This window comes from Drosophila bipectinata, chromosome 2R, assembly GCF_030179905.1.
Source record: "Drosophila bipectinata strain 14024-0381.07 chromosome 2R, DbipHiC1v2, whole genome shotgun sequence".
Taxonomy (NCBI): Eukaryota; Metazoa; Arthropoda; class Insecta; order Diptera; family Drosophilidae; genus Drosophila; species Drosophila bipectinata.
This window is the reverse complement of record NC_091737.1, coordinates 23,233,830-23,251,389: the sequence shown is the minus strand read 5'-3', so window position 1 is coordinate 23,251,389 and position 17,560 is coordinate 23,233,830. Positions and strand designations below refer to the sequence as shown.

General features: G+C 42.9%; 2 protein-coding genes across 3 annotated transcripts; both read right to left on the bottom strand.

The window, feature by feature from the left end:
* Nucleotides 1-1,126: 1,126 nt before the first annotated feature.
* LOC108122984 (putative sodium-coupled neutral amino acid transporter 11) lies at nt 1,127-15,272 on the bottom strand. Of its 2 annotated transcripts, XM_017237867.3 has the most exons (11): nt 15,159-15,272; nt 14,546-14,820; nt 11,241-11,300; nt 6,555-6,848; nt 6,207-6,321; nt 5,619-5,871; nt 2,892-2,962; nt 2,669-2,830; nt 2,254-2,366; nt 2,000-2,191; nt 1,127-1,386 (listed from the first exon to the last, which is right to left on the bottom strand). In XM_017237867.3, the coding sequence occupies exons 2-11, from the start codon at nt 14,600-14,602 to the stop codon at nt 1,144-1,146; spliced, it is 1,560 nt and encodes a 519-aa protein (XP_017093356.1). In that variant the 5' UTR covers nt 14,603-14,820; nt 15,159-15,272; the 3' UTR covers nt 1,127-1,143. The 2 variants fall into 2 exon arrangements, with proteins under 2 accessions (XP_017093356.1, XP_017093357.1); XM_017237868.3 differs by lacking the exon at nt 11,241-11,300 and having other exon boundaries at nt 15,159-15,271.
* A 500-nt stretch (nt 15,273-15,772) lies between these two features.
* On the bottom strand, nt 15,773-17,123 carry LOC108123036 (leucine-rich repeat-containing protein 34). Its single transcript, XM_017237935.3, has 2 exons — nt 16,632-17,123; nt 15,773-16,575 (listed from the first exon to the last, which is right to left on the bottom strand). Exons 1-2 carry the CDS (start codon nt 17,047-17,049, stop codon nt 15,833-15,835), a joined length of 1,161 nt encoding a protein of 386 aa, XP_017093424.2. The 5' UTR covers nt 17,050-17,123; the 3' UTR covers nt 15,773-15,832.
* Between the last annotated feature and the right edge of the window lie 437 nt (nt 17,124-17,560).

Sequence of the window (17,560 nt, the reverse complement as noted above, 5' to 3'; positions counted from 1 at the left end):
TTAGAGAATAGAGTTAGAGTAAGGGTCTTCAGCATTGTGTCGTCCTGCGGCCCGAGGAGGAAGTAACAAGTGAGAGCTTCCAGTTTATTTGTGTATAAACTTTAATCACATCCAAAAATGCATACACATGTATTTACATAATATCGTGCACTATAAATCAAGAGTTGTACAAAAATATATCTTTGTGTATAAACATGTATAAATATTCATGTGTATGGTGTCCCATAGTGTCTTCCTGTGTGTTGTATATTTAAGCAATTTAAAATATATAGAGTTCAGTGCCATTAACAACTCAAAACTGTTGTCAGAAATCGATGTGTCCATGGAAAAGGGGGTTGTTCTTGTTTTGATTTCAATGCGATTTGATGTTTCGCCCGAGCTAAGCAACTATTTACTTATTTTTGTATACATATACATATAAAACGCTGAAATATGACTTTGGTAACATGATGATATACAGATACAGATACAATACATAGTTATAAATAGTTGTTTCGTATAATACTTGTTCGCTTTTGATTTGCCTCTCAACATGGGGAGTTGGTAATTGGTTTTTGGTTTGCTAAGGATTGCATTTCTGTGTATATTGGTGCCCAAATAGTTTCAGACTACGCTAAAGCTACGGATAACATCTAGGTTCTAAGTTTTTGGTATTTGGTTTGTTTCTTTATCATTTTCATTTTCATTTCATTAGTGCAATGGCATCAAAGTACATCTATCGAGGAACTTTCACTACGGCAAACATTTCGGGCTGGACAACAATTAACAATGGATACTACATGGTAATAGTTTATGGCAAGTAAGTATGTATATCCGAACAAAAAACAAAACTCAACAATCCTAGTGCATATATGCTTGGTGACTCGATCATAGAGAGAATCCGCCTGGCCTTTGTACTGAGGTTCGCCCGTATCACACACACTTTTCCCTACAACTTACTTACGCAGATACTTTGAACGTCTGGGACTCAGGTACAAGTTTCTTTCGATGCGATTTGGTGCAGCTCTTAACCGAATGTTTCAACCGAAAAGCCAACCGAAAATATTCTAAGGTAAACGAATCCTGTTGAACCCAACCCGCAACCCAAAACGCTGGGTTTTGGCTCCATGTTCCTCCCCCACGACGTCTGCCATCGTCCAGTGCTTAATTCGAGGCTGTGGCGTTCTGGAACTCCTGCCGGCAGTAGCCCATCACAATGTCTGCCCGGCAGTCTCCGCCCATCAGGCCGGGCAGCAGCACCGCCGCCCCCAGTATGGTCACCAGGGCACCGAACACCACCAGGCCCAGGGCGGGCAGCTTCTCGCGGCTGAGGAGGGCGTGCGGCTCCATCTGGATGTAGGCCAGGCCGGGTAGGATGTAGGCCAGTGGGATGGCGGCCAGGAGACCCTGAAATGTTCCAACCAGAGCATAAATTTGCATGCCAAATACCCACAAACTACAAAGGCCGAAATGGGGGAAAATGTGTGGAGGGGGAGAGGCCATTTTGGCCGATACCCGTGACCAGAATGCAAGGGGGAAAAAGCCGGTTCGGGCCATGATAATAAACTTGGCCATACGGCAGCCTTAGTCCCAAGTGGTGAAGTTCGAATTAGTCTCAGTTGTATTTGATGGAGTATTTGAAACATTCGATTTGCCTCATAAAATATTCAAATGGCAGTGAATGAATATAATATGAGGTTGCCTAAATCACTAAATAAAAAATTATAAGGCTAATATATGGGAATCAAGATAAAATTTAAAATACGAGGTAATTTATTCTGATAGAATTTTAGTTTAATATAAAGTTTCCCTAACTAATTATTCCTTTTAACTTATTAAAAAGTTATTTTAACTTATTATTATTCCTTATTCCTTTTATTAACTCTTTGGCTTTGAAGATTTTCTTTTTAGAAAAGTCTAGATTTCTCTGTAAGTCTGTGATATTTTTCTACATAATTAAACCTTGTTATTCCTGGCCAGGGATTGTTTTATTTAAGGATTTGTTTTGAAATTGACTTACGTTAAGCTCCAGCACCGATCCAAGGCAGTCGGTCATGGGCGAAATGACAAAGGCGCTGAACACGATGGCCATGGTAATGGCTTTGGAATACTCATCGATCTCGGCTCCCTTCTCCAGGCTGGGGTCCTTGTCCTGGGTGAACTCGCTGATGGGCTCCTTTAGCACGAAACGATGGACGAGGGCGCGCACAATCTGTTGGGAATAACCCAAATAAGCCAAGAGCCACAAACTTTGGCAAACTATTTTGGTCTAACCTCTCGGGAGACGAAGCATTCGATGGGAAAGGTCAGTAGTATGGATATGGAGAAGAGGACACGCGAGAAGTTCATCAGGTCGTCATCCCAGCAGTAGTTTTCCAGAAGGTCTCCTGTGAAAAAAAAAAACCAAATTAAATAAAAATTGATTAATCTGGTTTCGCTTTAATCTCTTTGGTTTTATCTATGGGCCATTGCCTTGTTATCGAAGCCATAACATCCGTCGCAAGGACATTAGCATAAACAATTTATACAATTTGTGGCACATTAAGATTAGGTACTTGTGCCTTCAGGGCCTCTACCTCTACCTCTCCTGTGTGCTTGCTAAAATGAATGCCAAAAACAGGCAACAGGAAATTCGCACAAATTGCCTGTCAATGCAATTAAATGCAATTTGTGTTTGTGTCAGGCTCACCTTGGGAGAGGGCGCGGAAGGTGGAGTAGCCGGCGATGCCGAAGAGGGCCGCCACAGTCCAGGCGAATCCAATCGAAATGTGGGTGACCTTCTCCCATCGCTCCATGGTCGCTTCGCGCATCGATTGATAAACGAGGAAGGTATTGTGATGGCACATGAAAGCTGTATCGGGTGGGGAATATGTCAGAGATAGATGGAAAGTCCAGTGGACACGGGCACTCACCGAAGACCATGATGCCTGTGGCCGGGATGAGGTCAGAGTTAGCAAAGCGCCACGATTCCGCCGTATCCGTACTGAAAATAAATCAACAGAGCCACGAAACAAGAAAAGAAAAAAGGTTCATTTCCGACGAAACATTACACAAAAGTTAACACCAAATTAACATTTCGTTGGCCGCCCCAGGTGGGGGCGGAAATGTGAATTATTCGCATAAAAAATGTGTGAAACAAAAGGTGCTGGCCAGGATAGATAAGAAAGGAGAGCCGGCCCAGCCGCAAATTGGAAATTTATTTAAATTTTATACCAACCGAGGAGAGACCAGAGAGGCGGCGGCCTTCAAGGGTATCCTACTGCCAGTTGCTAGCTAACCCAGAAGGGGAAACCGGAGATGAACCCTTTCCAGCTTTGACCCTGAAACTGCATGCCAAAGTGTTGCCTTGCTAAGCTGCGGTACCCTCGAGTCCTGCCGCCGCCGTCCCTCCTGGATCTCAAAGGATATATGTATGTGTGTGTGTAAGGGTATGGGTGTATGCATACAACTTAGTTGCACTGCAACAGACTCAACTCGACTCGCCTAATGAAAAGCCATAAAAGGCAAACAAGTGGCACACTAAATTTTATGAGCTCTGCGTCGCCAGTAGCTATTGCACCACCCGCCCTGGGCAGTTGCCACAGATTTGAAAGCACTAAAGCGCCACTTAGCACTAAAGCCCAGAAGCTCCCCCTATCCGGCACTGCCGCCACCGCCACCGCCACAGCCACCCCAAAAGCCATCCCCACAGGTCCAACTGGTTGCAACTTTGTTAACGGTTTTTGGGGGAAATCGAGGCGAATACACAATTTGTAATTAAAATGTAAATAAATCTTTACGCGCTTGCCGCGAGTTGTATTTATGCTTTGTTTGGTAATTTTTATAAATGGCTTTTGGCGCGAAAGTAATTTGCATACTGTTTAAGGTGTAAAAAGGTGTACCATATATTTTGTTCACAATGTGGACGAAAAAGAAATCTGGGACTCGTTAAAGAATAGCACCTACGGGCTTGTTGACAGAATTTGTAGGCCGAGAAAATATACGTAAGAAAATATTTATTTTATTTTACAGCATTCGCCATTTTGCCCATTTCCGAAAATTGTAGCCCTCCATTTGTCATAAGATCGGAAAAGGACATACTTTTCTGAGACCTAGGCTTCCAGTAGCTTAATTCCTAATTCAAGAAACTGGTACAATACCTTTTTAAATTTTTTCGAATTTTTCAAGCGGAGGATATAGCCATCCCACGAAAAATGGACAAAAAATCTAAAAAATATTTGGTCTCAGGATTTTTATGCAGAATGGTGTAGAATCGATATAGAAAAATATTTTGTCTCAGGTTTTTGATGCAGAAGAGTGCAGAATCGATCTAGAAATCGTTTAAGGTACTCCGCTTGAGAATCGGATGAGAATTGGGGAAGATATAGCCATCACTGTGGACGCTATTGGGGAAAATCCCATTTCAAGGGATCCCATCACGAAAAATGGACAGAAAATTTAAAAAATATTTTGTCTCAGGTTTTTGATGCAGAAGAGTGCAGAATCGATCCAGAAATCGTTTAAGGTACTCCGCTTGAGAATCGGATGAGAATTGAGGAAGATATAGCCATCCCAGTGTACCCTAGAGGGGAAAGCCCCATTTCAAGGGATCCCAACACGAAAAATGGACAAAATCGAAAAAATATTTCGTCTCAAGATTTTGGTGCAGAATAGTGCAGAATCGATCTAGAAATCGTTTAAGGTACTCCGCTTGAGAATCGGATGAGAATTGGGGAAGATATAGCCATCACTGTGGACGCTATAGGGGAAAATCCCATTTCAAGGGATCCCATCACGAAAAATGGACAAAAAATATAAAAAATATTTTGTCTCAGGTTTTTGATGCAGAAGAGTGCAGAATCGATCTAGAAATCGTTTAAGGTACTCCGCTTGAGAATCGGATGAGAATTGGGGAAGATATAGCCATCCCAGTGTACCCTAGAGGGGAAAGCCCCATTTCAAGGGATCCCAACACGAAAAATGGACAAAATCGAAAAAATATTTCGTCTCAAGATTTTGGTGCAGAATAGTGCAGAATCGATCTAGAAATCGTTTAAGGTACTCCGCTTGAGAATCGGATGAGAATTGGGAGAGATATAGCCATCACTGTGGACCCTATAGGGGAAAACCCCATTTTGAAGGGATCCCATCACGAAAAATGGACAAAAAATCTAAAAAATATTTTGTCTCAGGTTTTTGATGCAGAATGGTCCAGATTCGATCTAGAAATCGTTTAAGGTACTCCGCTTGAGAATCGGATGAGAATTGGGTGAGATATAGCCATCACTGTGGACCCTATAGGGGAAAACCTCATTTTTTGTCCATTTTAATCCCATCATCATACCTTTTCACCAAAGCAAACAGTAGCTGAATTCCTCTTTTTCCAAACAGCTTGCATACATTTTATTTCATTATTTTTTGACCCCAATTAAAATGTTGACGAGTTTCTCTCATTAATTATGAATTCAAGTTAGCCAGAAGCTAATTGAATATTATATTTTTGAAACCATGACAAATATCACAAGCATTTGATATTCTACATTATGTATAAATATTTGAAGCTTTGTAAATATAATTTTAACTAAAATGATTATACATGACCAGACTTTAAGTCCATACATATGCACAAAAATCATAAATATAAAATCCCATCTACTTACACTTTATAATCGCCGGACATGAGCTTGATGATGACCGCAAACAAAATGAAGACCACACAGGCCAGGCTAATGAAACTGGCCCGGGCCAACCGGGAGACGTTCTTGTAGAGACATAGGGGCATGACCACGCCCACATTCACAAAGAAGACCACGCCCAGCCGAACGGCGCCCATCGAACCGCCCCAGGAGGGGAAGAACCTGACAAGGACCTTGGACAGCGTATCACCCACCACAACATTGTAGGATATCATGGCTGAAAATAAAGTATATCAAAATATATTGCCGCTTTAAAAGCATACTAACTTGCAGTTCTTATTATAACTTTATAATTAACTTGTGGGAAACCTTTTTTTCAAGTTTATATAAAAGCTATTGAGACTTGGACCCTTAAGTTCATCATTTCTGGAAGTTTATTCATTTCGAGCTTATATTTAATAAATATTTAAAAAGTGTATGATAGAAGCTATGTTGAAATGATTTTTTAGATTAAACCGAAAGATTTGAGTACCCTAAGACTCCTTTAAAATTCAATAGTTTTCTACCATAAGTTCAGAACTAAAAATCAGAAAGTTCCCGTAGTATACTCACCCAGAAAGGGATACATGAACTGGAGGAGGGAGAGCAGGTAGTAGCCGTACTTGCCGTACGCGGCCTCCATAATGCCCGGATAGCTGAACCGACCGCAAATGTGGCCGCACCTGACCTGTAAATGAAATGAGGCTTAAACGGCTCGTGTGTGGGCGTTAATTATGCAGAAAATGCTAAGCCCGAAAACCCAAACTCAAAGTCAAAACGCGAATGCATGTGACTCTCGGTCTGGGTCTGGGCCTGGGTCTGGGTGGCTCGATTGGCACTCTAAACGGATTTGGGAAGCATCGGTGGTGCGTCAATTTCCGCTGCAATTTTTCGAAATTGGGTTTCGAGCCGGCCACTTACCATGAGGATGAGCGAGTAGTCGGTGATGTAGGCCACCAGGATGAGCAGGGCCAGGCCGAGACCGAATCCGGCGCGGTGGAGGGCATAGGGTATGCCAATGACGCCGCTGCCCACGATGGAGTTTATGTAGTTGAACGAGGCCTGGGGGAGGGAAGACAATGCCTCTCCCAGGACAGCATCCTGCTGATGTGGTTGTTGCTGTTGTGGCTGCTGCTGCTGTTGTTGTTGCTGTTGCTGATGTGGATGCTGATGCTGCTGCGGCTGGCCCTGTTGCTGATGTGTCTGATGGTTGTTCTAGGATGGCAGGCAACAAAAAACACCAAAGGTTAGCAATTGCCATCCCCGGGCAGAGGACAGAGTCTCCATTACTGTTCGTTGATTGGGATAAGAGCACACAAAATTGCCTCGAGTGACTCTTTACATCAAAAGCAAAATCAACAGAGCCCGCACCGTGGCGTATACGCAATATTCAGGTAAAAACAAAGGATACGAGCAGTATCTATAGCCTTATCGTAAATTGTGGTTGTCCCAAAAAACCCTTACCCTTCCCTACCAAACCTACCCCACGCCAGCCATAAAAGACAATTTTATATCAAGAGCTCTCACATAAACATAAATAAAATTCCTCAGCCACGTCATAAAGTCACGAATGTTGTGTGGCCTCCTGCTACCCATCACTGGTCTCCTCCTGAGCCAACTGGCAACTAAAAAAAAATAATAAAAACAGAGGTTATAAAGGCAAAGAATTGAAGAAAACCTTCCACCATCTGGCTGGCAATTAAAGAAGTTTCTCCTAACTAAACTTGGAAGCGCACAAACATTGAAACAGCAAACAAATGCCGGAAAACTTTACACTTTTGCAGGTTTTTCCGAATCAACCGCCCTCCCCGCCAAGAGGAGAACAAACATTTTTGCAGAACTACTTTAAAATGTTTTCTGTAGTAGGTGTTCGGCATAATGAAAAGTTCCAAAGGCACATTACGCGCGAGTTGCGTTGAGTTTTCAATTCAATTAAGTGGCGTCAAAGGTCGCAGAAACGCGGTGTTTTTACACCCGAAAAAGTGCCATGGCGTATCAAAGAAAATGGCTAATTATGAGGCGCACAAGACCCCCGGCCCTGGCCCAAGGTCTCCGGGATGGAGATGCCCGGGACAAGGTTACAAAAGGCAGCTGCGGCCCAATGAAATTACAGAGTGTCCGTTGTCAGTTGTTACTTGGCCCTCCAGTCCTTCGCCCGGCCACTTTCAGTCGCATCCTTGCCAGCAAAAAAACAAAAAGAACGACCAAGAAAACACAAAAACAAATTGCTCCGTCGAAGGCAAATGGGCCAACGTTAATCTCAAGCCGGGGAAAACCCTCGAAGGATACTGGCTCAGGATAATTTATAGCCAGCCAGTTGGATTAGTTTATCATGTAAAGCATTACGGCGACATTAAAGTGTTATTGTCACTTGTCCTTCAGCCACTTTAAGTTGGCCAAGTTAAGGCCATTCGAGCCAACATCAAGAATCATAAATAATTGCCGGAATAAATGATTTCAACGAATGACTGACCTTGTTTCCGCTGTTCAATCGAGCATATTTCGGGTCTGGAAATTATGCATGTATGATTTATGAATCAAACTCAAGACGGATGTACCTTTCGAGGGAGAACCTCTTCGAGCAGAAAGTCTTTAAATTGTCGGGCATTCCCCTGTCAGCAATTAAACCTCACAAATCCAATTAACTTCCAGAAGGATGGGGCATCGCAACGGAAAAAATCCATTCGAAACTCAATTGCGTCAAAAGTGTGAGAGACGGGACACAAAAAAAAAATGTGAAAACACAAGAGATGGAAATTGTTTGGGGGCTTTTCTCAGGTGCTTAGCCACATATAGGCATACACACGCACGAAAAACCTTAGCCAAAAGTCTACCTGTTCTAACAGAACGTTTCTAATAAAAGACAAACATTGTCGAAAGGCAAATACAAATACAAACTCAAACACGAAAGGCAATCTGCATTGGAATGCCAACAGCAGGGACAGGACCCATACCCATACCCATACCCATACCCATACCCATACCCATACCCATACCCATACCCATACCCATACCCATACCCATACCCATACCCATACCCATACCCATACCCATACCCATACCCATACCCATACCCATACCCATACCCATACCCATACCCATACCCATACCCATACCCATACCCATACCCATACCCATACCCATACCCATACCCATACCCATACCCATACCCATACCCATACCCATACCCATACCCATACCCATACCCATACCCATACCCATACCCATACCCATACAGGATACTGAAAACGGTCCAGGACCTGCCGGTCTCAGTTCATAATGGCAAACAAGCCATTTCATGCAGTGCACGATTTTAATTAATAACACTCATGTCGTTGGGTTCCTCTAGCTCTAAGGACACCCAGAATCAACAAAAATTCTAGATGATTAAACAACGGAATAAAAAATACCCTTTTTGGCGCAGAAACGTGAGACTTATTTATCGTTAAGGAGACTCTTTCTAATTGCTTTGAAAAGCACACATAAAAATAAACTCCAAAATAATTTTAATTTTTTACTTTCAGCCTAGAAGTATCTGGATTTCGGTTATACCCATAATGACCTCCCTAAATCACAATTCACATTTCTGAACTCGGCCTAATGAAATTACAGAACGGCAGCCGGCCCAATGGGAGCAACAATTTGCATTTAATTGAAGCGTTTTGGTTAACACAATGCTGCTCCCCGAAGCAGGGCCAGCAATTAACAACAAGGGACCTCAAATTATGCGACCAGAAAAATGGCTAAAATGGCAAAAACCTGGCAAGTGTTAACCTGGCCCGACCACAGAAATTGCAGCTGTTTTTCCATTGCATTTCGTGTCTCCCCCTGAACTATTGACACAGCCGCGTCGACATTGTTGTCATTTCAGTTTCAGCCGTTGCCTGGGTTGCCTGGGTTGCACCCCATGCTGATAGACAAACAGGGCCTAAGCCCGCTCACTCCTCCCATAGGAAGTCAAGTCCAACCCACAGCCATATGGGGTGTTGCAAAAGCAAACACGTATATGCAAGGCAGGCAAATGGTCCCGGGTCAGGTCAGGTTTTTTTACTTGTTTTTCTGAGGAGTGAAGATTGGAATTGGGCTGGCGAATGGGCTGCTTCTTTCAATAGAAATGCACAGCAAAAAATGCACAATTTAAAAAAGCAATTAAGACTTAGTGTATTAGGTTTTGTACAACATTTCCAACTTCCTAACAAAAATGTTTAATTATTCTATAAAAGACTTTTTAAAAAAATATACAAGCTCATCCTACTATTATCCATTTTTTTCTCTGTATATATAAAATTGTACAAAAAAGCAAATAACCTTCTAGTGAAAACAATTTTGTGTGCTTATAGCTCGCTTTGCCAATTTTTCTATTTAATTTAATTTTTGTAGTTTCAGTTTCAGTCACAGTTTCCTTTTTGCTTTCCTTTTTTTTTGGCTGGTTGCAATTAACGAGTAATCCTTACTGCCGGCCGAGAGTGGCTATAGTTTCGGGTGGAACTAACCTAATTGAGAAAACAGGGCCGAGAGTGTCTCAACTATTGGCAATTTGCCTTTGAGCTGGCGCGGCCATTAGTTGAGCAAACAATCAGGGCTGGATGGCTAGCTGGCTGGCTGGCTTTCTTCTTCTTTTATTCGCACCCTCTCCCAGTAGTTAATGTTGGAATTTTTGGACAGCCTTGGCGCCTAATGGCTTTGCCAACAACAACAAAACTTTCGGTTCGAGGCCTAAGAAAACAACAAAAGCCACACATACATAAACACTCTGCACCACCCCACCCACACTGACAGACACACTCATAGCCACACCAATGTGAATGGATTTCCTTACTTATGCATGGTAATGCATCAAATATTACACAATGTTCCCTTCAAGTTCTAGGCCAACATTCGTTGCTTTCATTTCCGCCGCCCCTACCCCCCACCCAAACCCAACTACATTCAAGTGTATGTATGGGAAATCCTTTTCTTGCTTTTTCTGACAGGCATTCTCTGGTATTAGTTGCCAGGATTAGCTACGGCTTAAAGCCGAGCCAGCTAGCAAGGGTTTTTTCTCACTTTTTTTTGTTGCCAGCGTCTCATAAGCTGTAAGCTTGATGGATGAGTTAACTCCTCATCAGTTTGGGCCATGGTATCCTTAACTTTTGGACTTTATTAATTTCTTTTTCCCCCGAATGCCAACTACGTTCTAAAGTTGCCTTCACGCCCTCGAATACAAATCCTCAATTGTGATTTCTCTTCATTAGAAACTCGTACATGATTTTGTCTAATGTAATATTTAATAAGGCATCGGGTGCGAGGCAGGCACGGAAATATTTCCTAATAAGAAAATTCTTTTGATGTCCAGAGACCAAAAGCAATTTGTACCGCCCGAAAGACCTCGGCAAAGGTCGGCGCCAGAATGCCAGGACGAGTATCTTCCAGTCTCCAAGGCAGGCACTGCCTCTGCCACGTCCGGGGCGTGAATGTGTGTAGGCGTTACTCGGAATTTAATGAATGTGAGTGGAGGGATGGCTAGAATGTGAATACGACTACGAAGCGGAATGCAAGTGCACAGGTCGACTGAGTGGAGGAGCAATGGGACTAGATTCAGTGCAAGGAATGTGGGTCAAAGTTTACCTTCATTAAATTGTTGAAGTCATCGAATGCATAAGCCTCGGCAACCGACACATCGCTGCCCTGTGTGCGGCAAACGAAACGAATATAAATCAAATTGTTAGCCATTAAATCGAGCTCAATCCGGCGAATGATTCGCTTAAAACATAAACATAAAATATATATCAAATCAAACAAACATGCATATACGTATTGTGCACTGCATACCGAATTATTGAGGGGGAAAACTGCGAACCGTGTTCCGCGCACCAAAGAATTCCAATTTATTCGCATGCCAAAATATACGTATTCTATCTGGATTGTTGTATATACAAGTGTGCACATATCTTTATGGAACACGTGTTTTTTCTGCTTTATATATCACAGATGTCCCTTCCGCTAGGGAAATACGCGACTCAGTTCAGTGGTTGGCTGAGTTTTTGTTTCTTTTTTTTTTTTGTTTTTATCGTTTTGCCCGTCAATTTTCGAGATACGAACGCGTACAGTGTTGCGATGCCCCGAACGCGTTTGTTTTTATTGTTTTGGTCGCGTGGTGGGGCCACCCAGCCAAGTCTGAATCCATCAGGCCATCAGGCCTGGCTGGGTGAAATGGCAAATCGAAACCATTTAAGCACATCGCCCATCTTCACTCCCACTTCAGAACCCCCGACCCTTCCAAAAAAAAAAAAAACCCCACTCACGCTGTCCTGGGAGACAGACTTAGGGCACCTTGCCCCGGCATCATGTCCGGATTGGGATTTAGCGATTCGCCTTGATGGCCTGTGAGCCTGTGGAAAAGAACCATCAGCAGCTGAAAGGTATGCAACAGTTATTGCATAACTGAAACGGTGGCGTATACGTGAGATACTCATGAATATAACGTATACGCCTAGTGTGGCTGGAAAGCCTCTTAGCCATAAAATCTTAAAACGATATATGATCCTGTTAAAAAGGCAAGAGTACTTGAGCTTAGGCTTAAGTCATCTTATATGGAAGATTTTCAAAGAAGCTTTCTTTAATTTCCTCCTTTTATCATTTATATTAATTTATTAGCCGCCTTAAAGGACTAAATTTATCTGTGAATTAATGGGAGCAAAAAAAACTAAAAAAAAACTGCAGCCCAGATAGGTATCCAACAGTTATTGCATAACTGAAGCCATGGCGTGTACGTGATATACAATTACATATTACGTATACGCCTGGTGTTTCCAGAAAGCCACTTAACGTTTAAGTTTCAAAGTGATATATGATAATCCTCTTTTTTTGCAGGATAGCTTTAGTTCTACACTTAATAGCACATTTAAACAGCTTTGATAATTAAATTTTAATTTTATTAGCTTCTTTGATGGATTAAAACTGTCTGTGAACTCATTCGGAAATAAAAACTCTATTAAAAACCACTTTATATATCCACCACTAATCAAATTGTCTTAACATCTATTTACGGATATGCATCACCCTGTGGCACTCTGTCGCCTGTCAGTGTCAGGACATCGTTGAGGACCATCAATAGCCATTGCTTTTCAAATTTATTTAAATTGGGTTTTCCGCCTTACGATTTCCCATACCCCCGAACAATGTTTGATTTAATTGGGTCAATTGGTATTGGGATTGAGTTAAGCGTTTGAAGAGCTGGCTTGCGGGCCAATTTGAAATTCCAATGGGAACTTAATTGTCGGGGTCGAGGAAGTGTTCCAAATGCACTGAAAAGTGCTGTTGCCTGCAGCCGACATTGATTTCTCTTATCTCGCAGCAGGGTGTTGCTGTTGCTGACATTCTTATTTGATGCCCCAGCTGGCATAGCAGTGGCAGGACACAAAGGACGAGGTGGCCACCATGGAGCGGGCTGGCCAAGGCCAGACAGCAGATGCGATGCCACCTCATGCCTTGCATACTAAGCGGCGATTAAGTGGATGTGGATGAGAAAACGAAGGCGGAGACGGAGACAGAGGAGGAGGCGAAGGTGGCACTGTGGCACTGAAGGATGTAGATGGGAAAGTGGAAGTGCAAGTCGAGCTCCATTCATCAGTATGTGGAGCAGGCCTCATAAATCCTTCGTGGGCGGGTGTTTCTGTGTGGGTGTTGTGTAATTAAAGGTCGAGCTTGGCGCTTATTGATTTTGTTATCAAGTGCTTAAGCGCGGCCGCCCTGGCACCCTGGGGAGAGCTTAATTAAATCTTGAAGGATCTCCAAGGCTGTCCAGACAAATTTTCTCACCCGTCAAAGGTCATTGCTGAAACAATAAATAGTCGAGTCGTTACAGCTGACCCTTGTGATTCAATTGGCTGCCATTAATCATAGCATGTTGTGAATTGTGATTTGGATTATCACTCAATCAAGACACGATTCGATGATTCTAATGTGTCATTGTCTCAGCGGAGGTTTGGAGCTCCCTTCGGGGAATATTTCAGTGCCAGGGGGTGCTTCAAAACAAATTGATTTAACAGTCTTTTTCACAGTACGAACTGCGGGTTGCGAGTTACGAGTTACGAGCCACGAGCTACAAACTCGAACCAGTGGCTGTGTGAATGTGTTTCCGTATGTGCAGACAGACACGCAAGCCAATTTCAGCATTTGAGTGAAATGGAATTCATAACGAGCTTAAGGGATTATCGAGCATAACCCGTGCGGGCATCCTGCCATTCTACCATCCTGCCGACGGCAACTTGTCCCCGATAAGCCCCTCGCCCAGATATTCATATGCAAATGTCTATGGGGGCATTTATTAAACCATGATTGATTGACGGAGAATTTTGTTTATTAACAATTCATTGGACACGCCAAATGTGTGCTATGGCCTACAGGATCAGTATGGTGGCATTTCAATTAAGCTGCAGCTAACATATTAAATTAAAAATTTTATGTTTGTTTTGAATGAATTTTTTAATAGAGAATTGCTTGCTTAGTTCTATTAACATAAATGATACTTCGTATTATCAAAATAGTTTTACTAAAGAATTTCAATCAAATAAATCAACTACCAGTGAAGCTTTCAAAGCCAGATAAAAAATGGTGTGAAAAATATGGATGGCCATGTGCAAGCAATTTGGCTAAAAGGCAGCACTATGGACAAGGCAACCCGGCAGTCCCCATATCCTTGGCCATTATGCACTCTGCGGGTAGTGGTACGTACAATCAGACGGTTCGTGTGGGTGCAATTAGTTGGAGTTCCTGTGGCTGAGATGTGTGCAATTAGGGTGCTGCAAAGGAAACGCTCGAGCAGTGGGTGCGATTTCGGAACAGGACTCGCAAAAAAATGCCAAACGCAAAACACAAAAACGAACTCTTCTCAAAATTAGTGCATATATGTATAATTAAAGAGTGGTTACCTGACGCTGCAAAATGTAACTGAATTCCGTGGCCGTGTTGCGTCGACTGTCGTTCATTTTGCTCACTTGGTTGTGTTTGTTCTAATTATAATTCCGGTTCTAAGTTTAGTTTTGAAGCAAGAAATGGTAAAAGTTGTAACAGCTTCTGGCTTCAGTTTTAGTTCAGTTCGTTTACTTAGTTGAGTTTGGCTTTAGTTTTATAGTTGTAGTTTAGTTTAGGTGGGTTGTTGCTGGAAATATGTGTATATTCACTAGAGCTGGGAGGAAGCAGACGCCTGCAAGCAGATAAATAAATTTGCAACTAAAATAAGATAAGAGAACAGGGGAAAGTTCTGGGAGGGGGAAAAACACAATTTCGCCGCAGGCCCAATGTTCGTCCTGCCAACACAGGTCCTTTAAAATATGAAGTTCCAACGAAAGTTATACAAGAACTGGAGGGAGGCACTTGCACTTCACACAGGATGAGCAAATGCACAGAATACACAAGCTTTTAATTTTCATTATTTTTTTGGGGATTAATGTTTGTGTGGAAATTAATTATTTATTTTAATTTTTATATTGTTTAATTTTGATTATTAGTTTGTCTAGCGATTTGCATTGAACTTGGCCTGACCGATTTGTCGGGTGTTCGATTTGGATGCGATTCGGTTGCTTCGACGCTTTCGTTGAGACTGCTGCAATAAAAATATATTGCGAAACTCTCAACAAGGATAACGTTGGCGTTGTCCTGTCGCCGCCGCGTCGCTGCCAGCTGCCTGCGCTCGTCGTTTCTAGTCCCGTGTGCCGTTGGAGTTCCTGCTCTGCTCTGCCTTGCTCGGCTTTGCTCTCCGCGCTTCGCAGCTGTTGGCTGCGCATTATGTCCTTGTTGTTGCTGTTTGACTTTGAAATCGCCAACAATAATGCACACACACACACACTCACACATACACAAGCTGCGCTCTCACAATAACAAAGCAAAGCCGGAAACGAAAGCGAAAGTTGCCAGACCGTTATCTCAGCTGTTTGGCCCTGAAAGCTCGCTCCCAAGCCAAGCTTTCTCTTCCCTTTGGTCTGGCAGCCCTGGCACTTCATTCATCGTTTTAATTAAGTGAGAGCGGGAGAGCAGGCACGTGGTCGAAAAGCTTAACCCACTGCAAGTATCAGAGATGAGCAGAGGCAAAGTATTCAAAGCTCGTAATGTTCCTGGACAACACTGCGAATGATTGATGCAATATCACAAACCAAGACTTAAGACCACACATTTATTGATTCATTTTAAACCAAAAGTAACGACCTAACTCCATATACTTATCTCCAGGGCACAACACGGTAGTCCTGCAGACTCTCGTCGTAGGTATAACTGATGTCCAGCTCGGATTGCAACATTACCTCGGAATCGAGTAAACGGCGTACGATCTTGGCAGAATGAGAATCAAATTCATTGCCATACAGGGACAGGTAGTCCAGCTTGCACTTCTTTTTTAAGGTCAGAAGAATTTGATTAACGGCAGAAGCACCAATATCGTTATTATGCAGGTGCAGAACGTGCAACTTTCGGCACGAGGAGAAGTACTGGGACACCCACTCGCCACCGTGCGTTCCTATGCTGTTGTGGCTTATGTCCAGGAGCTCCAGCCTCCCGCCGATGGACATGCCGCGCATGAGAAAGAAGGCTCCATCCGAGGAGATCTGATTCGAGGACAAGCGCAGGCGCCGCAGGTTCGAGTGCAACCTCCTCAAGTACTCGGCAATGGGCTCCATATCCTGGGCGGTTAACTCGCAAAACTCCAAAGTCAGTTCCTCCAATCCGTTGTGCATTAGAAGCGACCCTACCACCGACATCACCTTTTCCGTGTCCAGGCTGAGAGTCATTCCCAGCAGCCGACTGGCATTTAGTTGGTACACACCCTTCGACTTGTGCACCCCATCGGCGATCATAGCGAAGTTGTACTGTGTCAAGCTACAGTGGGACACATTGAGAATCCTCAGAGACTGGGAGACGATCAGGAACTCCCGCAGAATTCGGACATCCTCGTCGGTGAGAGGTGTTCCTAGGAAACCGGGGTGTTTATTTGTATATTCCTGGTACGAAAACCGAAATCCTTACCCTCCAAACTTAGCATGCAGACATCCATGTGGGATGCATTAAGCCGCAACATCACAAAGAACTCAAGTGGCAGCCGCATAAGCTTCAGTTCAATGTACCAAGCGGGAATCAAGGAGTGGGCAAACTCCTTTAAGAGATGGGAATCCCAATTACTGACGGGCACGCCGGTGATGGACACCGAAATCTGGGGGCGCTGCAGCAGATAGTTCACAATCAGGCCTAAATCACGAATGCAATGGTAGCGCCTTCCGATTCGCTTCTCGAAATCCAGAATCTTGAACTGGAAGTGTTTGTAAGGACGTTTGTCGTATTCCCGCTGCCAACAATAGAGCATCAGGATGGTGAACAGTCGACCCTTGGAGGGAACGCTCGGGCAAGCTACCGGATTGTAGTTGCAGGGCAACACCACCTCACACATCTTGATATTCGTTGTGTAGGATTAATTTTTGAATAAAAAGTTGCAATTTGTGACAAGCCAACCAAGTGTAATATGAAAAATCCAAAGCCTTTTTTAATTTTAATCTTTGAAGTTCAATCTTGTTGCATACTCTTGGGCTGAAAATATTCGACAACTGTTCAAAAATTTTACATTTTTTTTAAATTTCTTATTAGTAAATAAATTATTTTTTGATCACCTCCTTTGAGTAAGAAAATATCTTTCCTTCTGCCACTTATTGCCTCCAAGAAAGCATTAACTTAACTACCAAAACCGCAAATGAATAATCAAGAACCAATTTTTACGTTGAGGACTCTGCACTGTGGAACCTGAAACAGTAAAGAAGTCTACAAATAAATACATATGTATTTATAAATATCTTTAGAGACTTCCAGGTACAATTCAAAATAAAGAAACCCCAATTCAGGAAATTCTTCGAAACCCCCGAAGTATTGACACCTTATATAGGACAGAGCTCTTCCTACTTTTTTGT